At 33.3% G+C, this 15,616-nt stretch overlaps 2 protein-coding genes across 4 annotated transcripts in view; one reads left to right on the top strand and one right to left on the bottom strand.

The window, feature by feature from the left end:
- Nucleotides 1–1,070: 1,070 nt before the first annotated feature.
- Nucleotides 1,071–8,348, bottom strand: LOC126830102 (protein FRG1). The gene is made up of 8 exons (XM_050560377.2): nt 8,154–8,348; nt 5,574–5,659; nt 5,066–5,191; nt 4,156–4,325; nt 3,794–3,898; nt 3,235–3,326; nt 2,043–2,153; nt 1,071–1,185 (listed from the first exon to the last, which is right to left on the bottom strand). The coding sequence occupies exons 1-8, from the start codon at nt 8,219–8,221 to the stop codon at nt 1,149–1,151; spliced, it is 795 nt and encodes a 264-aa protein (XP_050416334.2). The 5' UTR covers nt 8,222–8,348; the 3' UTR covers nt 1,071–1,148.
- The window catches only part of LOC126830095 (BTB/POZ domain-containing protein 17), a 33,145-nt gene continuing 23,241 nt past the window's right edge, over nt 5,713–15,616 (top strand). The window contains exons 1-2 of one of the 3 annotated variants that reach the window (XM_050560372.2): nt 5,713–5,844; nt 11,109–11,166. In XM_050560372.2, coding sequence (XP_050416329.2) covers nt 11,110–11,166 — 57 coding nt within the window. In that variant the 5' untranslated portion in view covers nt 5,713–5,844; nt 11,109. Of the gene's footprint in view, nt 5,845–8,401; nt 8,579–11,108; nt 11,167–15,074; nt 15,182–15,616 lie in introns of those variants that run through there. The other 2 variants (XM_050560371.2, XM_050560373.2) reach the window with 2 other exon arrangements.

Raw genomic sequence — 15,616 nt, 5'->3', positions numbered from 1 at the left:
TGCTCCAACGAAAATTTGGGAAAAGTTAGAGCCGGTCTAAGAGACGAGAATTAACATTAAAGTCAATGGGGAAATCTTTGGTGATCTGTAGCCAGATGAGAGTTACTTCCCATCACCAATTTCCTTTGAATTTGACGATTTTTTTATTGGTTGATAAAAGTAGCACAGTCATCAAGAGCAGACAATTTGAATAAACCCAGGGTTTAGTGTGGTAGACGAAATGAGACGACTGGGGTTACCGATAATTTGAATATGTACCTCCTACATGGATAAACCCAGGGTTTAGTGGGGTGGAACGGAATGAGACCACTGAGGTTACAGAAGTCCAACAATTCAGAAAAGTGGGGACTAAAGCAGGTCACATTAATTTTTTATGAATTATAATTAAAATATATTCAATAAATCTTTTTCTGTGCAATGAAAATGAATGACCAAGGAATAAAAAAACATATAAGGTCCATGATTTAACCAGCAGCTGCCAGACAGGATACACCCACATTTTGCAAGAGATGGATAGAGAACAAGCTAAAAAAATAACAACAAAAAAAAACAATGGTTGCCAGGCAAGATAAGCCTACTTGTTGCAAGAGATGGATAGAGGATAAGCTAAAAACAAGAACAATTTCTTGTACAATCAGGGGCCATTATCCATGAAGTTATGGTCCGATATATGCCAATATTGAAATGAAATGAAATGGGGTTTAACATCCTACTGATTTGCTCCGAACTGGGCAATGAAGACAGGAATATCGAAAGGAACCAAGATCTTTGGGAGTTAGACCTATATTATTTCAAGTGTCGTCAAAATCGGATAAAAATTGTGACATTTAGAGTGTCCACAAACAAATTGTGGTTGGATGGACAGAGGCGACGACAATATACGTCCACGTCAACAAAGTCTGGATTATCTATTTTTAAATAAAAATGTTAGATGGTGATTGTGTTTCAACCCACTAAAAATCCCAACCATCCGACTAATTAGTAATTAATGCAAGATTTGTGGCCAAAAGAAAGATCAGTAATTTAGCTTTTACTTAATGCAGCTTTAATAATGAAAACGAACTACATAGTTTTTTTTATATTAAAGATGTTTTTATTTATTTGATAAACTTATGTACATGATAAAATTAGAGATGAGGAACTGTGTACTATTTACAATATCTGTCGGCTTTCATTTTCTCTCGTCTGAAATAGAACAAAAAATCAAATTATGATTCATAAATAAGGAAAACAGGCATTCTGACAAGACAACAAATTTGTTTTTTGTCTCGTCTCATCTGTACGAATGAAAAGGCAAAACCAGGCTTGAGAATCCTGTGGAACTTTCTCGAACTAAACTGGGAGCAGGAACTGGTATATTTTACCATGAAGCTCATGTGTAAGGGCAAAGCTTCCTTCCTTATTTCTTCTTGAAAAAAGAGAGAGACAAATGGTTTTAACATCCACTGGACACAAACTAGGTCATTTCGGGACTAACATATGGTTCAATTTTAGTTCAAAAATTTGCTTGCTCGTAGGAGAAAATCGGAGGAAATCAGAGGACCTGGAGAAAACCCATGAGGTTAGAAAGCGACCCTACTCCTTGTCACATACAAGCTGGGAATCAAAACCACTTGAGTCAATGACAGACCTTATGATCTAAAGCGCACATGTTAGACCATTCAGCCACCTAACCCCTCCTGCTTGAAAAGGATTTTGTGTCATACCCTATACATTTTAAAGTTAGATAATGTGAAATTTAAACAAAATTGAACAAGCAGTTGCCATGCAAGATGCACCCACATTTTGCAAGAGATGGACAGAGAACAAGCTAAAAATGCGACTTTTCGTACAATCTGGGGCCATAATCCAGAATGTTACAGTCCCACATGTGTCAATATCGAAAGGAACCGAAATCTTAGGGGAAAAAAAACAAATATTTCAATATCGTCAAAATCAGATAAAAATTGTGACCTGTAGAGTGTCCAAAAACAAAATGTGAAGGGACGCACAGGGGCGTCAACAATATGTCCATATAAAAATGTGGGCGTTTAAAAACTAACCTGTCCAATAAAGATTCGTGAAGTTTTCCTTCTTTTCTCGCCTGCATCAACTGTCCAATTGCCTGTTCACTAATCTTTAATCTGTTGTTACGGTAACTCTGGAATTTTTTCCTGCAAAAATCAAATTCAACATAAGTTTGTGATAAATGACTGTTGACAATAAATGACTACAATCCATTCTCCATGTGTGGTTTCCAGTCCAAATATTCAGGGGAGTTGTCGTTGCTCTGTGAGTAAGATGCTGGCTCACTAACCAGGAGGTGTCAGGTTCTCTCCTGGTGTGGTGTGGTTTCCATTTTCAGTGTTGAAGGATGGAGAGCCTAACACTGAACAGTGTCTTGTTGCTTGGATGGGACAAAAAACTAATGTCCTGTGTACACATTGACATTCACGTAAAAGAACGGTTGACAGTAGGAATTCGAAATATGAGTGGGTCGTAGTGCTGCTTTTCTGGCATAATTTCCCTCATAGCACACTGTGTATGTCTATCTTCATTAGCCCAGTAGGATGTTAATACCCCATTTCATTTCATTTCAACTGCTAATCAGTTGATCAACATTAATAGGTTTGAAACTTTTTCTTTAGAAAGAGGACTTCAACTGATTTCTACCAGGAGCAACAAAATCCCTTGTTGAATATTAAAATAAGTGTACATTGTATTTCTTTACACTAACATATCGGTTATACTGGTAATGTGAATTTTAAAAACTCAATGTTAAATTTTCAAGTATATTTTCAATTTTATAAACTTTCTAATACGTTTTCAATTTTATAAATTTTCAGATACGTTTTCAAATACGTTTTCTATTTTATAAATTTTCAAATACATTTTTAATTTTATAAATTTTCAAATATGTTTTCAATTTTATAAATTTTCAAATATGTTTTCAATTTTATACATTTTGAAATACGTTTTCAATTTTATACATTTTCAATTTTATAAATTCTCAAGTACGTTTTCAATTTTATAAATTTTGAAATACATTTTCAATTTTAAAAATTTTGAAATACATTTTCAATTTTAAAAATTTTGAAATACATTTTCAATTTTAAAAATTTTGAAATACATTTTCAATTTCAAAAATTTTCAAATACGTTTTCAGTTTTATAAATTTTCAAATACGTTTTCAGTTTTATAAATAATCAAATATGTTTTCCATTTTATAAATTTCCAGGTTGTGTTGGAACTTACACATATTTTATTTCTGATTCTTTTAGAGTTCCTCTTTCTTCCATGGGTATACCAGCTAGAGGATCAATATCTGTATCAACACTGGATCTTATCTATAAAATATGTAATTATGAAAATAACTCTATATTATTATAAACAGACAAATTGGGATAACTGCAAACTATAAAGCTGGATCTTATCTATAAAATATGTAATTATGAAAATAACTCTATATTATTATAAACAGACAAATTGGGATAACTGCAAACTATAAAGTACAAAATAATACGATGCTATTGTTAAAGAACTCATGTGGAAATCTGGTTTATGCTTTCATTCGTACGGAATTGATGTCAGTTCAAGTGTAACGTGGCAACAGTGAAACCCATCATCACTGCAGTTCTAGTTGTAACTGTAATTGTATTTGGAATTATAATTTTCATTATTATAACTATACATGTGACTGTAAATGTAATTTGAAATGTTCAATTCCGTAATAGAGATATTGTCATTACAGCACATTAATTTCTTGTGAACCAGAGCATTTACAACATTTTCATTTGTTTTTTGTTTTTTTTACCTTAATCATTTCTTTTTCGCCAGCTGTTTTAGAACTACACATTATATCACCATCTTTTGTTACAGATATAAATCTTCCATTACAACCGTTGATGGCCAGTTTACCCTGTAATATATAGTAAAATATCTACATTACAACTTCTATTTCAATCCAGGTGGGGGGGGGGGGCGGGAGGGGGGTATTGGTTCATTCCTGTGGTCAAGTGGTCTAATACACTTGCTTTAAATCATAAGATCTGTCATTGAGTCAAGTGGTGGGGTTTAACGTCCACTCGAACAAACTAAGTCGTTTCGGGAGGTGGAGGTTCGGCATCCCTGCTCTAGCCCCTATTGTAACACCTCAAGACTAACTGTGTAACTTACATCTTGAAAGACAGGTTCAAACTGTTCTCTACTGCCAACTGCTTCTGATTTACCAATTAATTTACCATCTGTATCAACACTCAGATATTTACCATATCCTGATTTCAAAGCCAACTTTGTATCATTTATTTTTATAGCCGTTAAAATTTCAACTGGATCAGGAGCCTCACCTACAAAATAGCATAAAAACTTGTATTAATTAGAAATATCTAAAAAAAAGGAGTTTAATTTTCGTTGGCATCACCTCAGCCTATGTTTCTCCAAACATCTGAACACATGACTTTTAGTAATAAACAGATCAAAATCAACTTTTCATATGCATGTTAAAATGGTTAGTAATCAGACGGTATGTGTGAAATAGCTTTATTTAATGTCCGCTTTCACTGAAGTAGCCATTAAGTAGCTGTTATATCACTGAGGTGTTAATGATAAACATCACTAATGGCTGGGTTTGTGTATTCAATAGTGATGGATATTAGAATTTTAATCACTTTAATACTAATAGTGACATCTATATGAGGGAAAGTTTGCCCGAGCAGCGGCATCACAGCCTACTCTTATTTTGAATCCCAACTGTCAAGAGTTCAATTATGTGCACACCAATATGTAGGGTATTCGTCCAATCCAAATGACTAGACAGGCCCTCCATCCTGCACCACTGACAAGGGGAAACCACACTTGAAAATCCAGAGGAACTTACTCGGCCAACATCAGGACCAAACCAGAGACCTCCGGATTAGTTAGATAGCATCTTACTCACTGAGTCATGGTAGCTCTCCAAGGGAAATATGGATTTGTTCTCATCTTTTCTTAATTTTTGACACTTTATTTTATGATAAATGGCCAGAACCATAAATGAATCTATTTAATCAAACCTTTTATCTTATACAAAGATGTGTTTATAAATTACCTTCAGATCGCTGATCACCCAGTGTAAATAAACCGTTATCCATGGCGCTAATATATGTCATATCACCCATCTCAATGGCAACATTACCAATAAGCTGATCAAATTCCTTTACTTCCCACCAGCCACCTGAAATACAAGTACCCAATAAACATTTCATTTTCATCAACCGATCGTCAATTTGAGACAAATTAGAGTGGAAATCATGCCACTTGACTCAACGACAGACCTTATGATCCAAAGAGCATGCGTTAAATCATTCGACCGCCAGCCCCTCTCAGCGCCCCCTCACGGAACTGTGGGTAACCCACTAGAAACATTAACGCTCATTGGTTAATCAACTGTTTGATTTCATAGGGTCAAAAGCCACTCATATGACCCCTGATCAAAGGCCCACTACAACTGGTCAGATTTCATGTAGTGGAGGCTATCGAAAGTATAAAAATAATTAAACGAAATAAAGATCTGTAAATCATATTGTAAATTATGTCATAGCTGATTTACTCCTTACCATGTTTTGCTGTATCTTCATTATCAGCAGAGTTACTTCCTCCAGGTTTTTCTTCATCTCGTTTACTTTTTTTATGTTTTTTATGTCTACAAATAAAATTATATAACAACATCAATTTCCTGCTAGACTGGTGTTGGACTTAGGACCTAGGGCCAGGGACGATATGTAGTCATGCAGATGGTGCAAAATCCAAGGTCCTGTGTACACACTGGCATGCACTTAAAAGAACCCTTGACAGTTGGAATTCAAAATAAGAGTAGGCCACAGACAGGTAGGATATTAAACCCATTTCATTTCAAAGATAGTTACATGTATATGATATGTTAATATTTGTGTATTTCCAAGAGATTTTAAGAGAAATAAATTTAAGTCTGTAATCCTATTCATAAGGTTTTGTTTTAGGTCAGGTTTATAGAAGGGCTACTACTTTCAAAATGGTCTCTCTGGAGTGAAGTCCTCTTTTCCTTCCTATCTGTCCATAATAAGCTGCAATATGAAAATACCGCTCCACCCCATCTCTGTTTTAAAGATATTTTTAAGTCCTAATTATACATGTACCTCATGCTCTGAAACTGTCACTCACAGAATGTTGGCTTAAAATAAATTCAAACAGGAACCGGATACACTGGGCAAAACTGGCAAAATGCATGTCAACTTACATAATTGGCGAGATTACGCGCCTCATAGAACTATTTCTATGACGCGTCTAATCAATGACGTCACATATTTTTGATGTCAATGAAAATAATTCTCACACTTTTTTGTTCTTTTTTTAAAAACAAAATTAATGTATACAATTTAGATCTAAATAAAAATCAATTTGGAAAAACTAAACACTTGAGAAAATTAATTATGAAGGTTCTATATTTGACAATAATCAGGTTCGCTTTACTCACTATAACTCAGGCAATGGCAATGCCTGTTACATTAGAATGGTCAGTTATTCGGGTTATAGACATAACGGCCCTAAACCATAACGGCCAAAAAATTTTGGTCATAACGGCCAAAATATTTGGTCGAAACGGCCAAAATATTTAGTCGAAACGGCCAAGAAAATATAAACCATTTTTGAACTGCAGGAAATGATATTTATTCACAAAGATATTGCCTAACAGATAATATAAATACATACATTAGCTAAACATTAATTTAATACATGAAAAAAAAAAAAAAAATAAAAAAAAATGGATTGCTTGTTGTTGTTTATTAAAGATTTAACGTCCAATAGCCTACAGGTTGGTTTAATTAAATTAGATCCAAACCAGCAGGACCCAAAACTGACTGGGTTCACTACTTTAGCGTTCACTACTGTAGTTATTTCGGAATTTAATGTTAATACAATATAAAAGATAGGTTGCCAGGCAATGAAACATACGCCCACAGCAGCTAAATCGTCCGGGCAGTCTACAAGAGTTGTCGCATATTTTTACTTTTTTCGATAATGAAACATTTATAATACACTAAAATCTGATTAAGAGTAACAACTCATAAAGTAATTATCAGAAAATCATTAGAATTTGTTTGGTTTTTATAAAGTTCTGCCCCATGCTAACATTTAGTATACAAAACGTTTAATATCATGGATTTAGCTGTTTAGTTATCAAAATTCATTGAAAATCAATATACTTGTTCATCTCAAGACCTTAAACTCTGTAAATCAACCTATCCATAATATTATCATATCTAACGTATATCCATAATATTATCATATCTAACGTATTGGACGTTAAATCTTTAATAAACAACAACAATATCTTGTTTTTCATTAAATTAAAATGTTTGGTCATTATGACCAAATCTTTTGGCCGTTATAACCAAACTGTTTGGCCGTTATGACTAAAATAGGGCCGTTTTGACCAAACCTGTTTTTGGCCGTTATGGCATAGGGTCGTTTAGATAACTAACCTTAATCTCTCAACCCTCCGTGTTTCGAGATAAGACATGAGCCCATTACCTATAACGTTGCAGCTGCGGGAGCGATTCACACCCGGCATTTTTAAACAAAATTGACAATAGTTTTAATCAAAACAACGATTGATTATTGTTATTTATAATATTTCTACAACACCCAACTACAATTAAGCATTTAATCCTACCTGAAACCGGTACAAATCGTCGTTTTTAAAATCGAGGCGTTAAGCCGTTACTAAGACCGCCATCTTTTTAAACGATACGCTGTCATCATGAAGGCGGGGCTAAATATAAGGCTTTTATAACAGCCAATCAAAAGGACAATCGAAAGCACAGTAACTATGAATGGATTTCGATGGCGGTGAAATGTCAGACAAAAACAACGCTTCATTAATTTAAACGCGAATATTTGGAGTTAGGCGACAGTTGTGCCACTACATTGGCCTCTGTAAGTTTAATTAATCATAATATCATAAACTTATCTATTTTAAAGATGTTACATGCATTAATAAAGAAATTGAGTTTGCCACTTGGAACTAAAGGCATCCAATCGTAGCTAAAAACAAACACATCAGTATATCTCAACGTTTTTAGCTACGTTCTCGTAGCTAAGGCGTTATGACTACATCCCAGTTATTCTGATCTGAATATTTTAGTAAAAATCCTTACTTCTTTTCTTTTTTGCGCCCTTTAATCTTTAATTTACCGCCCTTCACCAGAGCATAAGAATCAGCCATTTTAGGCTGGATTTCAATGTGATAAATGAACAATATCGTGTGTAAAAAGTTCCAAATTTTAGCAATTTATGGGCGCAGCCATTTTGTTTGAGTCTTGATTATTTAGTCTGTATACTTCGAAGAACAAAAGACAACTGGATAACCGAAGCATGTTTATATCTCGTGCTCATTATTCTGCGAGATGTAAACAAAGTAGTCACGTGGCTAGAGGGCATATGGTGTTAAAAATCTGTCATGTGGTCCCTAATATCTAACAAAGAGTCCAAAATGCGCAAATTATTACAAAAGATTCGCGACTTTATCATCGCAAGTGATACAGCTTCAATGGTACAAAGACAGAGAGAGGAGAAGAATCATGTAAGTTGATGAAGAATGGTTGATTTTTTCTTAGAGCAACAAAATTTTCTGTGACTTCCATTTTTTGGTCAGTGAGATCAACTCATAGATCAGTGAGCAAGGACAATTTTTAAAAGCTGTCTGCTAATTTATATTATGGAATTAATAAAAACAGTGCCAATTATTATTTTTTTTTTTTTTTTTTTTTCCTTTTCCAAATGTTATCAGATATTTTTCTGTCTTTGTTCTGGTGATTAATTATCATGTTTATATGATTTTTAGAAATAGAATTAATTTTAATTATTAATATCAGAAATATTTATTTGTTTTTGAAATTGATTACTTTAAATAGTGATACTACTGACATTCTTAAGCAATTGATCAGATTTCTAAAATATGTATATTTTTTATACATTAGTTTTTATTTGGTTTTGAAATTTATTACTTTTAATTGTGATAGTATCAATGAATTGATCATATATTATAATTTCTGAAAAATCTGTTACCTATATTATACTATATTGTTTTTAAAAAATTAGGAAAAGCAATTCTTGAGAATATCTTATGTCACATATCTTGAGAAAGTAAAGTCATAATTAGATAAATATTAAAATATTCATCTGATAGGTATTCCAGTGTTATACAGTAATGTTGTACATATTATTCATTTGTGCCTCATAAATTGTTACACTTGATTGATTTTACCACAGTATATTTATTGGTCTGACCTCATCAGCTGACGTTATCTTATTAAATAAGATATATACTATATTTTATTTATTGCCATGCTTCAGCGACTTCTCATCATATACTACATGATGAATTAAATTTTTATCATTTCAAGTTATTTTTAATTGTATAAAGGAGGCAAGTGGCCAATTCAGTATCATCCACAGTCTTTGACATTGCAAACACAACTTATTGGTCAATTTAAATCAACATTGATGTTATCTGATATCCACGCAATATATTTAAGACAAAATGAAAGTTTTAAAATTGGCACATGAATTGCGTGCCAGTATTTTTATCAGCGCCATTTGTAATGATCGAAACGACTCGAAGATAGAGGCTAAACATACCCCATGGGAGAATACTTAGTAGACTGGAAGAACATATTCAATTTGGACTCTTCGCATATTTCGCCGAACATAACAGATTAGAAAAACAGAAATAATTGATGTCAATAATATCCATTGTTATGTGTCAATTTCTAGGTGCCGTAGAATAGAGATTTAGCTCCTTTAATTCGAGCGCCATATAATATACAGTGTATATATATTGTGAACTCATTTCCATGATGAAGGGCTATAAATAAAGACTGAAGTCTTGGAAATCAAGTATTTATTCATTCATTATATATAGAATAACATTTTTGATGTACTCCCTAGATGAGCGAAAAAGTTCTATAATATGTTAAAATGTTATTAAACTATAATAGTGTTGAAATGAGCTTGTGTTGGAATACCTTTTGTCTTTTCATTGTTTACTGTGAAACAAAGTAGTGCAGCTTAATGGTTTGTGCTAATATAATATTAAAATAGGCTATTTTCATAAAAATATGCTAACAAATTAACAAACAAAAACTTTGAAAAAAGTAATTATGAGATTTTAATTAAACTTCAACTGTATTCTATAGATTTATAACTCAGGGTGGTATATGCAATCAAGGTGGACGCTTAAAAATGAACAAAAATGTAACAAAACCAAAATTTGTAGGAAATGTCTTTTCTGTTACTTGTAAAAGATCATGTTAACAGTACAGACATAACGGAAAAGTCATAAATTCAAAGTCATTAATTTGACTCCAATTTTCTAAATAAATGTTTAAATACCATTAGAAACCATAAAAAAGTTTATACACTAAATAATTTTAACAAAAGAACTTTTGTTTTGTCTATCCAGATACAAGAAGTCTTTTCTGCTGTCATTATTTATAACGGCAAAGACATACGGTACTTTAACTGTCTGCACCTCACTCGCTCACATTGCATTGTTCCAAATACAATATATAATTTAGTTTGATGGTTATGAACATTTTATATCAAATATTGAGTATTCCATGGTTTTTCTGTTATTGGTATGTTTTTGTGATAGCCCAATTACTCGAGCCTTATTGATTCATAAATTAAATAAAATATTTTAAGACTTCATCTATTTCATTTTAATGAGAATTAAAATTTTAGTACAAATTTTAGCTTTATATCTATATAGCCAATGAAAAGGCAGTAATCTTCAAATATTTTAGTTTAAAATTTTGTGAAAATTAATATGGAATTGATATTTAATATTAATATTAATATGGAATATCTGTGCATTTTTAGATACATTTTTGAGAGATACACGACGTACAATGTAGGTTATGCTGAAATTATCTTGAAAGAACACCAACTTACATACGGTTCAATTTTATTTTAATAATTGGCTTACGCACAGAGGTTTTTAGCTATAGATGGAAACCGGAGGACCCCAGAGAAACATTTTATTATGATCACATTATGTGAATATGGTTTTAAGTATGTTATATGATATGGATATGTATTTTATCTTACAGTATGTACTATATACAACATTATCGACCTTACAGTTATCACAATAATTACTACACACAGGTAAGTTATATATTTTTCTCAGGATCAACTTAAATAATATACTCAGGTAATGTATATATCTACTCTCAATATCTACCTTTTATTCTCTAAAATTGGTAGAAATAGACTCTTTAGTGCAAGGCACATGCGTTTCATAGACTTTGTCAAGTATAAATTGTAGCTAAAAATACATGTATATGTTCTGTGATAATTTGTACTGGACAAAGTCTGTGACAGGTGCCTTATGTCCAGGCTTGCTTATTTGTGGAGACTGCATGTGTTATACTAAAGTGTAAGTATTAGAGAGAGACAGAGAGAAACAGCGAGAGACTAACATAGTTCAATTTTATTTCAATAATTCGCTTGCGCGTAGGGGTCTTTAACAGTGGGAGGAAACCGGAGGACCCAGAGAAAACCCACAAGGTTGGACAGGCGACCCTACTACTTGTCACGTAAAACCGGGGAATCAAAACCATGCCAGTTGACTCAATGACAGACCTTATGATACAGCGTGCATGTGCTAAAAATTCTGCTATCCACGCCCCCCTGTAAGTATTAGAAGCCTTGATATAACATCTTCAATAGAAGGCTTAATCTCGCTTTAACTCTATCAAGCCCTTCATGTAATACCCTGTGTATTTCGTCACTAATTTCGATTGGCTACTCCAGCTAGGGTCTCTCAGATGCCTCGATAGAAAACTTCATCGTGAATACCAAGTCTCAGGCTTTCCAGCTCAAATGTATACGTGTGATAATCGAGTTGCAAAGTTCAAGATTCGTTCAGTGTCAATGTCAATGTAGCAATTAAGAGCTAGGAGTTGTAAATCTTGCCGTCTTTGCTTCAGGAACATGTAGGCATAACAGATTTAGCTGAAACTGAAAAAAATGTCAGACACTTCAGAAAAAGTACCTGACATTTTGAATTTAGTGCCAGACATGTATTAATAAAAACACATTAGAAGCCTAAATTGAAGACAAACTGTACTTGTAGAGGTCATATCAGTATTGATTCCAGTGTCGGATATTTACCTAGGTTCACAAGATGTAGGGGACATAAGTCTTTCTTACACACACTAAGTCTTAAAGTAGCTAAGTCTCTAACTCAATATCATCCAAAATCTTCGACATTGAAAACACGATTTATTTGTCGGTTTAAATCAACATTGATGTTGTGATTTTACCGGGAAAAGATGGCCTTCTGATATCCAATATTTAAGACAAAATAAACATTTTACAATTGGTACACTAATCGTGTACCATAATGTGTTTCAGCACTATTTGTAATAAGGGACTCGAAAAACGAGGCTAGGCATATTCCACAAGTCATGTCAAACAGTGACGCTTTATTCTTATCTGGAGAGCATGCCCAACAAATACTAACGGCGTAGACTGGAATAACCAGACGCTAGAGATTGAAATTCGATTGAGAATACTGGCGTATTTTGCCAAACTTAACTGATTAGAAATTACAGTAAAAACAGAAACGATCGAATGTAAATCAATTTATATACATTCATATTACATTATTGTATGCGTTGCGACCCGGGCATTTGTGTTAATTTCTAGGTCCCAAATATTAGCGACTTAGCTCCTTTAAACATCTGTCATCATCACTGACTTGGCTCGATTGCTGTTAAAACACACTTTCATCTTCCTCTAGTTGTGAAGATGGTGGAATTACTTGTAGGAGGGGAGTCACAAGTAGAATAGTCTAGAACCGGTCTTCATCTAAATCCTGCATTGATTGAATCTTACAAACATTTATCAAAAACAGCAACTTGAAATCTGTAATTCTTAAATAGGTAGGCTATCAAAATAACGTTTTTATTTACAGAAAGTCACCTTGTAAAGACAAACAATGAACATTATTCAAGAACATTTGCAGAGTTTCAATTGTTAGAATTTCTAAATTTATATATTCAACAATAAAAGGTTAATTAATTATATCGAATGATTTTGGCTGGCATAGACTGTGAGCAGCAGTGACTCAGTGAGTAAGATGTTGGCTTGCTAACCTGGAAGTTCCTTATTCATTCCTGGTGTTGGCTGAGAAACTTCACAAAGATTTTCTGGCATGGCCCCCGCTTGTCAATAGTGCAGGATGTCAAGGAACAATATATAGTCGTTCGGATGGGTTGAAAAACTAAGGCCATATGTACACATTGGCATGCACATAAAGGAACCCTTGACAGTTGGAATTCAAAATTTCCCTCCTGGCACGCTGTATGCCTGTCTTCATTAGCACACTTGATGCAGAGTAGTAGGACGTTAAATCCCATTTCATTTCAAGTCATGTAAATTGTGTGACCGGTATATATTCTTCATTGGTTCAATTTCACTGCCAGTCAACCTACTATTTAATCCTGAAGATTATGTACATGCTGTGTTCTATTTTTATTCGCAAGACATCAAGAACCACAAATTTAATCCATACTCTTAAATATGCTTTGTACTTATTTTTATTCAACAACCATGGATCATTAATTTAATCCATAAATTTTTCCTATTTATTTTTTTGTATAGAATTAAGCTTCCATTTTCATTATCTAGGTCACTTATTTTATTTTCCATTTTATTTTGGGTATTAAAAAAGTTCTGTTGAGAAACAGCTGTCGTAATGATTAGATACGTTGAATAAAGAATCCAACGACAGCTTTCATAAAGTTGCGTCATTTTCCCCCATTTTTTATTATATGATATGCTAATAGAGGATAATTTATGAAAATTTATTGCCTTTTAAAAACAAAGATCTATGTGGTGATACTGTTAATTCTTTGAAGTAATCAAGGATAATTTAAAATTTTTTAAAGGTTTTAAATCAATATGCAGACAAAGGAACTAGAAATAGATTTTAGTGAAATATTTTAAGGGTTGTATTGTAATTGTGTAGAAGGAAATAAAACATAATCTGAATTTCTAAGCTCTAGGGATTAGAACCTTGGATGTCTTTGTGTATCACCGGTAAAAAGAAAAGAACATACATGTAGAGAGTTAATAGGGATTTGTTAAAAACAAAATTATTTTTAATTGGTGCTGCTTGGATGATTGCGTTATATAAGGGAGTTCAAATTAGATATTTTGCTAAGTTTGAAACAGATCCTTCAAGCCATGGTTCATTCGTTCCTAAAGTTTTGCGTCCACTTCCACCTAAGGTGATATCATAGAGTTATTATTATATATACATGTAGATTCATTAGGGGCTCTGCCGGATTTACCAATAGGCGTAATTGGGCCCACTGAAACTAATTTGTCGCGCAGAGTGCCAGTGTATAACCTTGTTTCAAGTGTATACTCTGCATATTTCTTTATGTAATATTTTCCAAATCAAGGACCCCTGTACAATAAGAATAGGCGAAAAGTGGTCTTAAAGGAGCTAAGTCTCTAACTCAATATTATCCCAAATCTTCAACATTGAAAACACGATTTATTTGTCAAATTAAATCAACATTCATGTTGTGATCTTACCGGAAAAAGATGGGCTTTTGATATCCAATATTTAAGATAAAATAAACATTTTACCATTGGTACACGAATCGTGTACCATAATGATCTTCAGCCCCAGATGTATCAAGAGACTCGAGGGACGAGGCTAGACACATTGCACATAATCAAACGGCATATGTAGACTGGAATAACCAGACACTAGAAATATGCACTCGCTTGAGACTGCTGGCTTATTTCGCCAAACATAACTGATTTGAAATTGGAGTAAAAACGGAAACCATTGAATGTAAATCAGTTTATATACATTCATATTACAGTATTATATGCGTTGCGACCCACTTTTGTCAATTTCTAGGTCCCAAATGTTAGCGATTTAGCTCCTTTAAACTGTATATTATTCTGTAACAGTAAGCATGGTAATAAACACATGTGCACATGTAAAAATCAAATATTGATTTTGATATTAAATTAATATTATCTTGGCCAGGATGAATATTTGTGTGTTAAAATTAGACTTAGAAATATAAAGGAAGCCAGTGTTTGAACTGGATCTGCTGTATTACCATAGTGACAGGTGCTGTGTTAAGACAGGGTATGCTTTTATTTCTCTTCTTTCTAAAACACCTGATACCATTTCTCATTTATTGGGAAAGTTGGGTTAGGGAGTAATAGGCTAAGGGAGACATATGGCAAGGCTGATATGGGGTTGGGTTTAAAGACTGAGTCTGATATTCGGTTGGTGTAGAAATATGAGACTGATATTAGCTATAGATTGGGATTAAAGATAAAACTGAGAACACTCATATTTAATAATAAAATATTCCTGAAAGTTTTAACAGAATCTATTAATTTGTTTTCTCTATATAGACAGATAATATGCGATGTGTCAAGTGCCACCTCTCGTGACCTTTCACCGGGTGAGGCTGATATTCAGTTGGGCTGAAAGGGTGGAGCTAATATTGGTTTGAGCTTAAAAAATGGAGCTGATATTGGGTAGCGTTGTGATTAAAGGGTGGGGTTTGATATT

The sequence above is a fragment of the Patella vulgata genome, chromosome 8, assembly GCF_932274485.2.
Source record: "Patella vulgata chromosome 8, xgPatVulg1.2, whole genome shotgun sequence".
In the NCBI taxonomy this organism is placed as follows: domain Eukaryota; kingdom Metazoa; phylum Mollusca; class Gastropoda; family Patellidae; genus Patella; species Patella vulgata.
This window is presented reverse-complemented; position numbering and strand designations above follow the sequence as displayed.

Bases quoted from the DNA above. Each gene is read 5' to 3' on its own strand.
- LOC126830102 (XM_050560377.2), bottom strand. From the start codon at position 8,221: ATGGCTGATTCTTATGCTCTGGTGAAGGGCGGTAAATTAAAGATTAAA. The intron at 3,327-3,793 runs GTAAAAAAAACA...CATATTTTATAG, and splicing joins GCGAAAAAGAAATGATTAAG to ATAAGATCCAGTGTTGATAC. The intron at 1,186-2,042 runs GTTAGTTTTTAA...GTTCTATTTCAG, and splicing joins CACGAATCTTTATTGGACAG to ACGAGAGAAAATGAAAGCCG.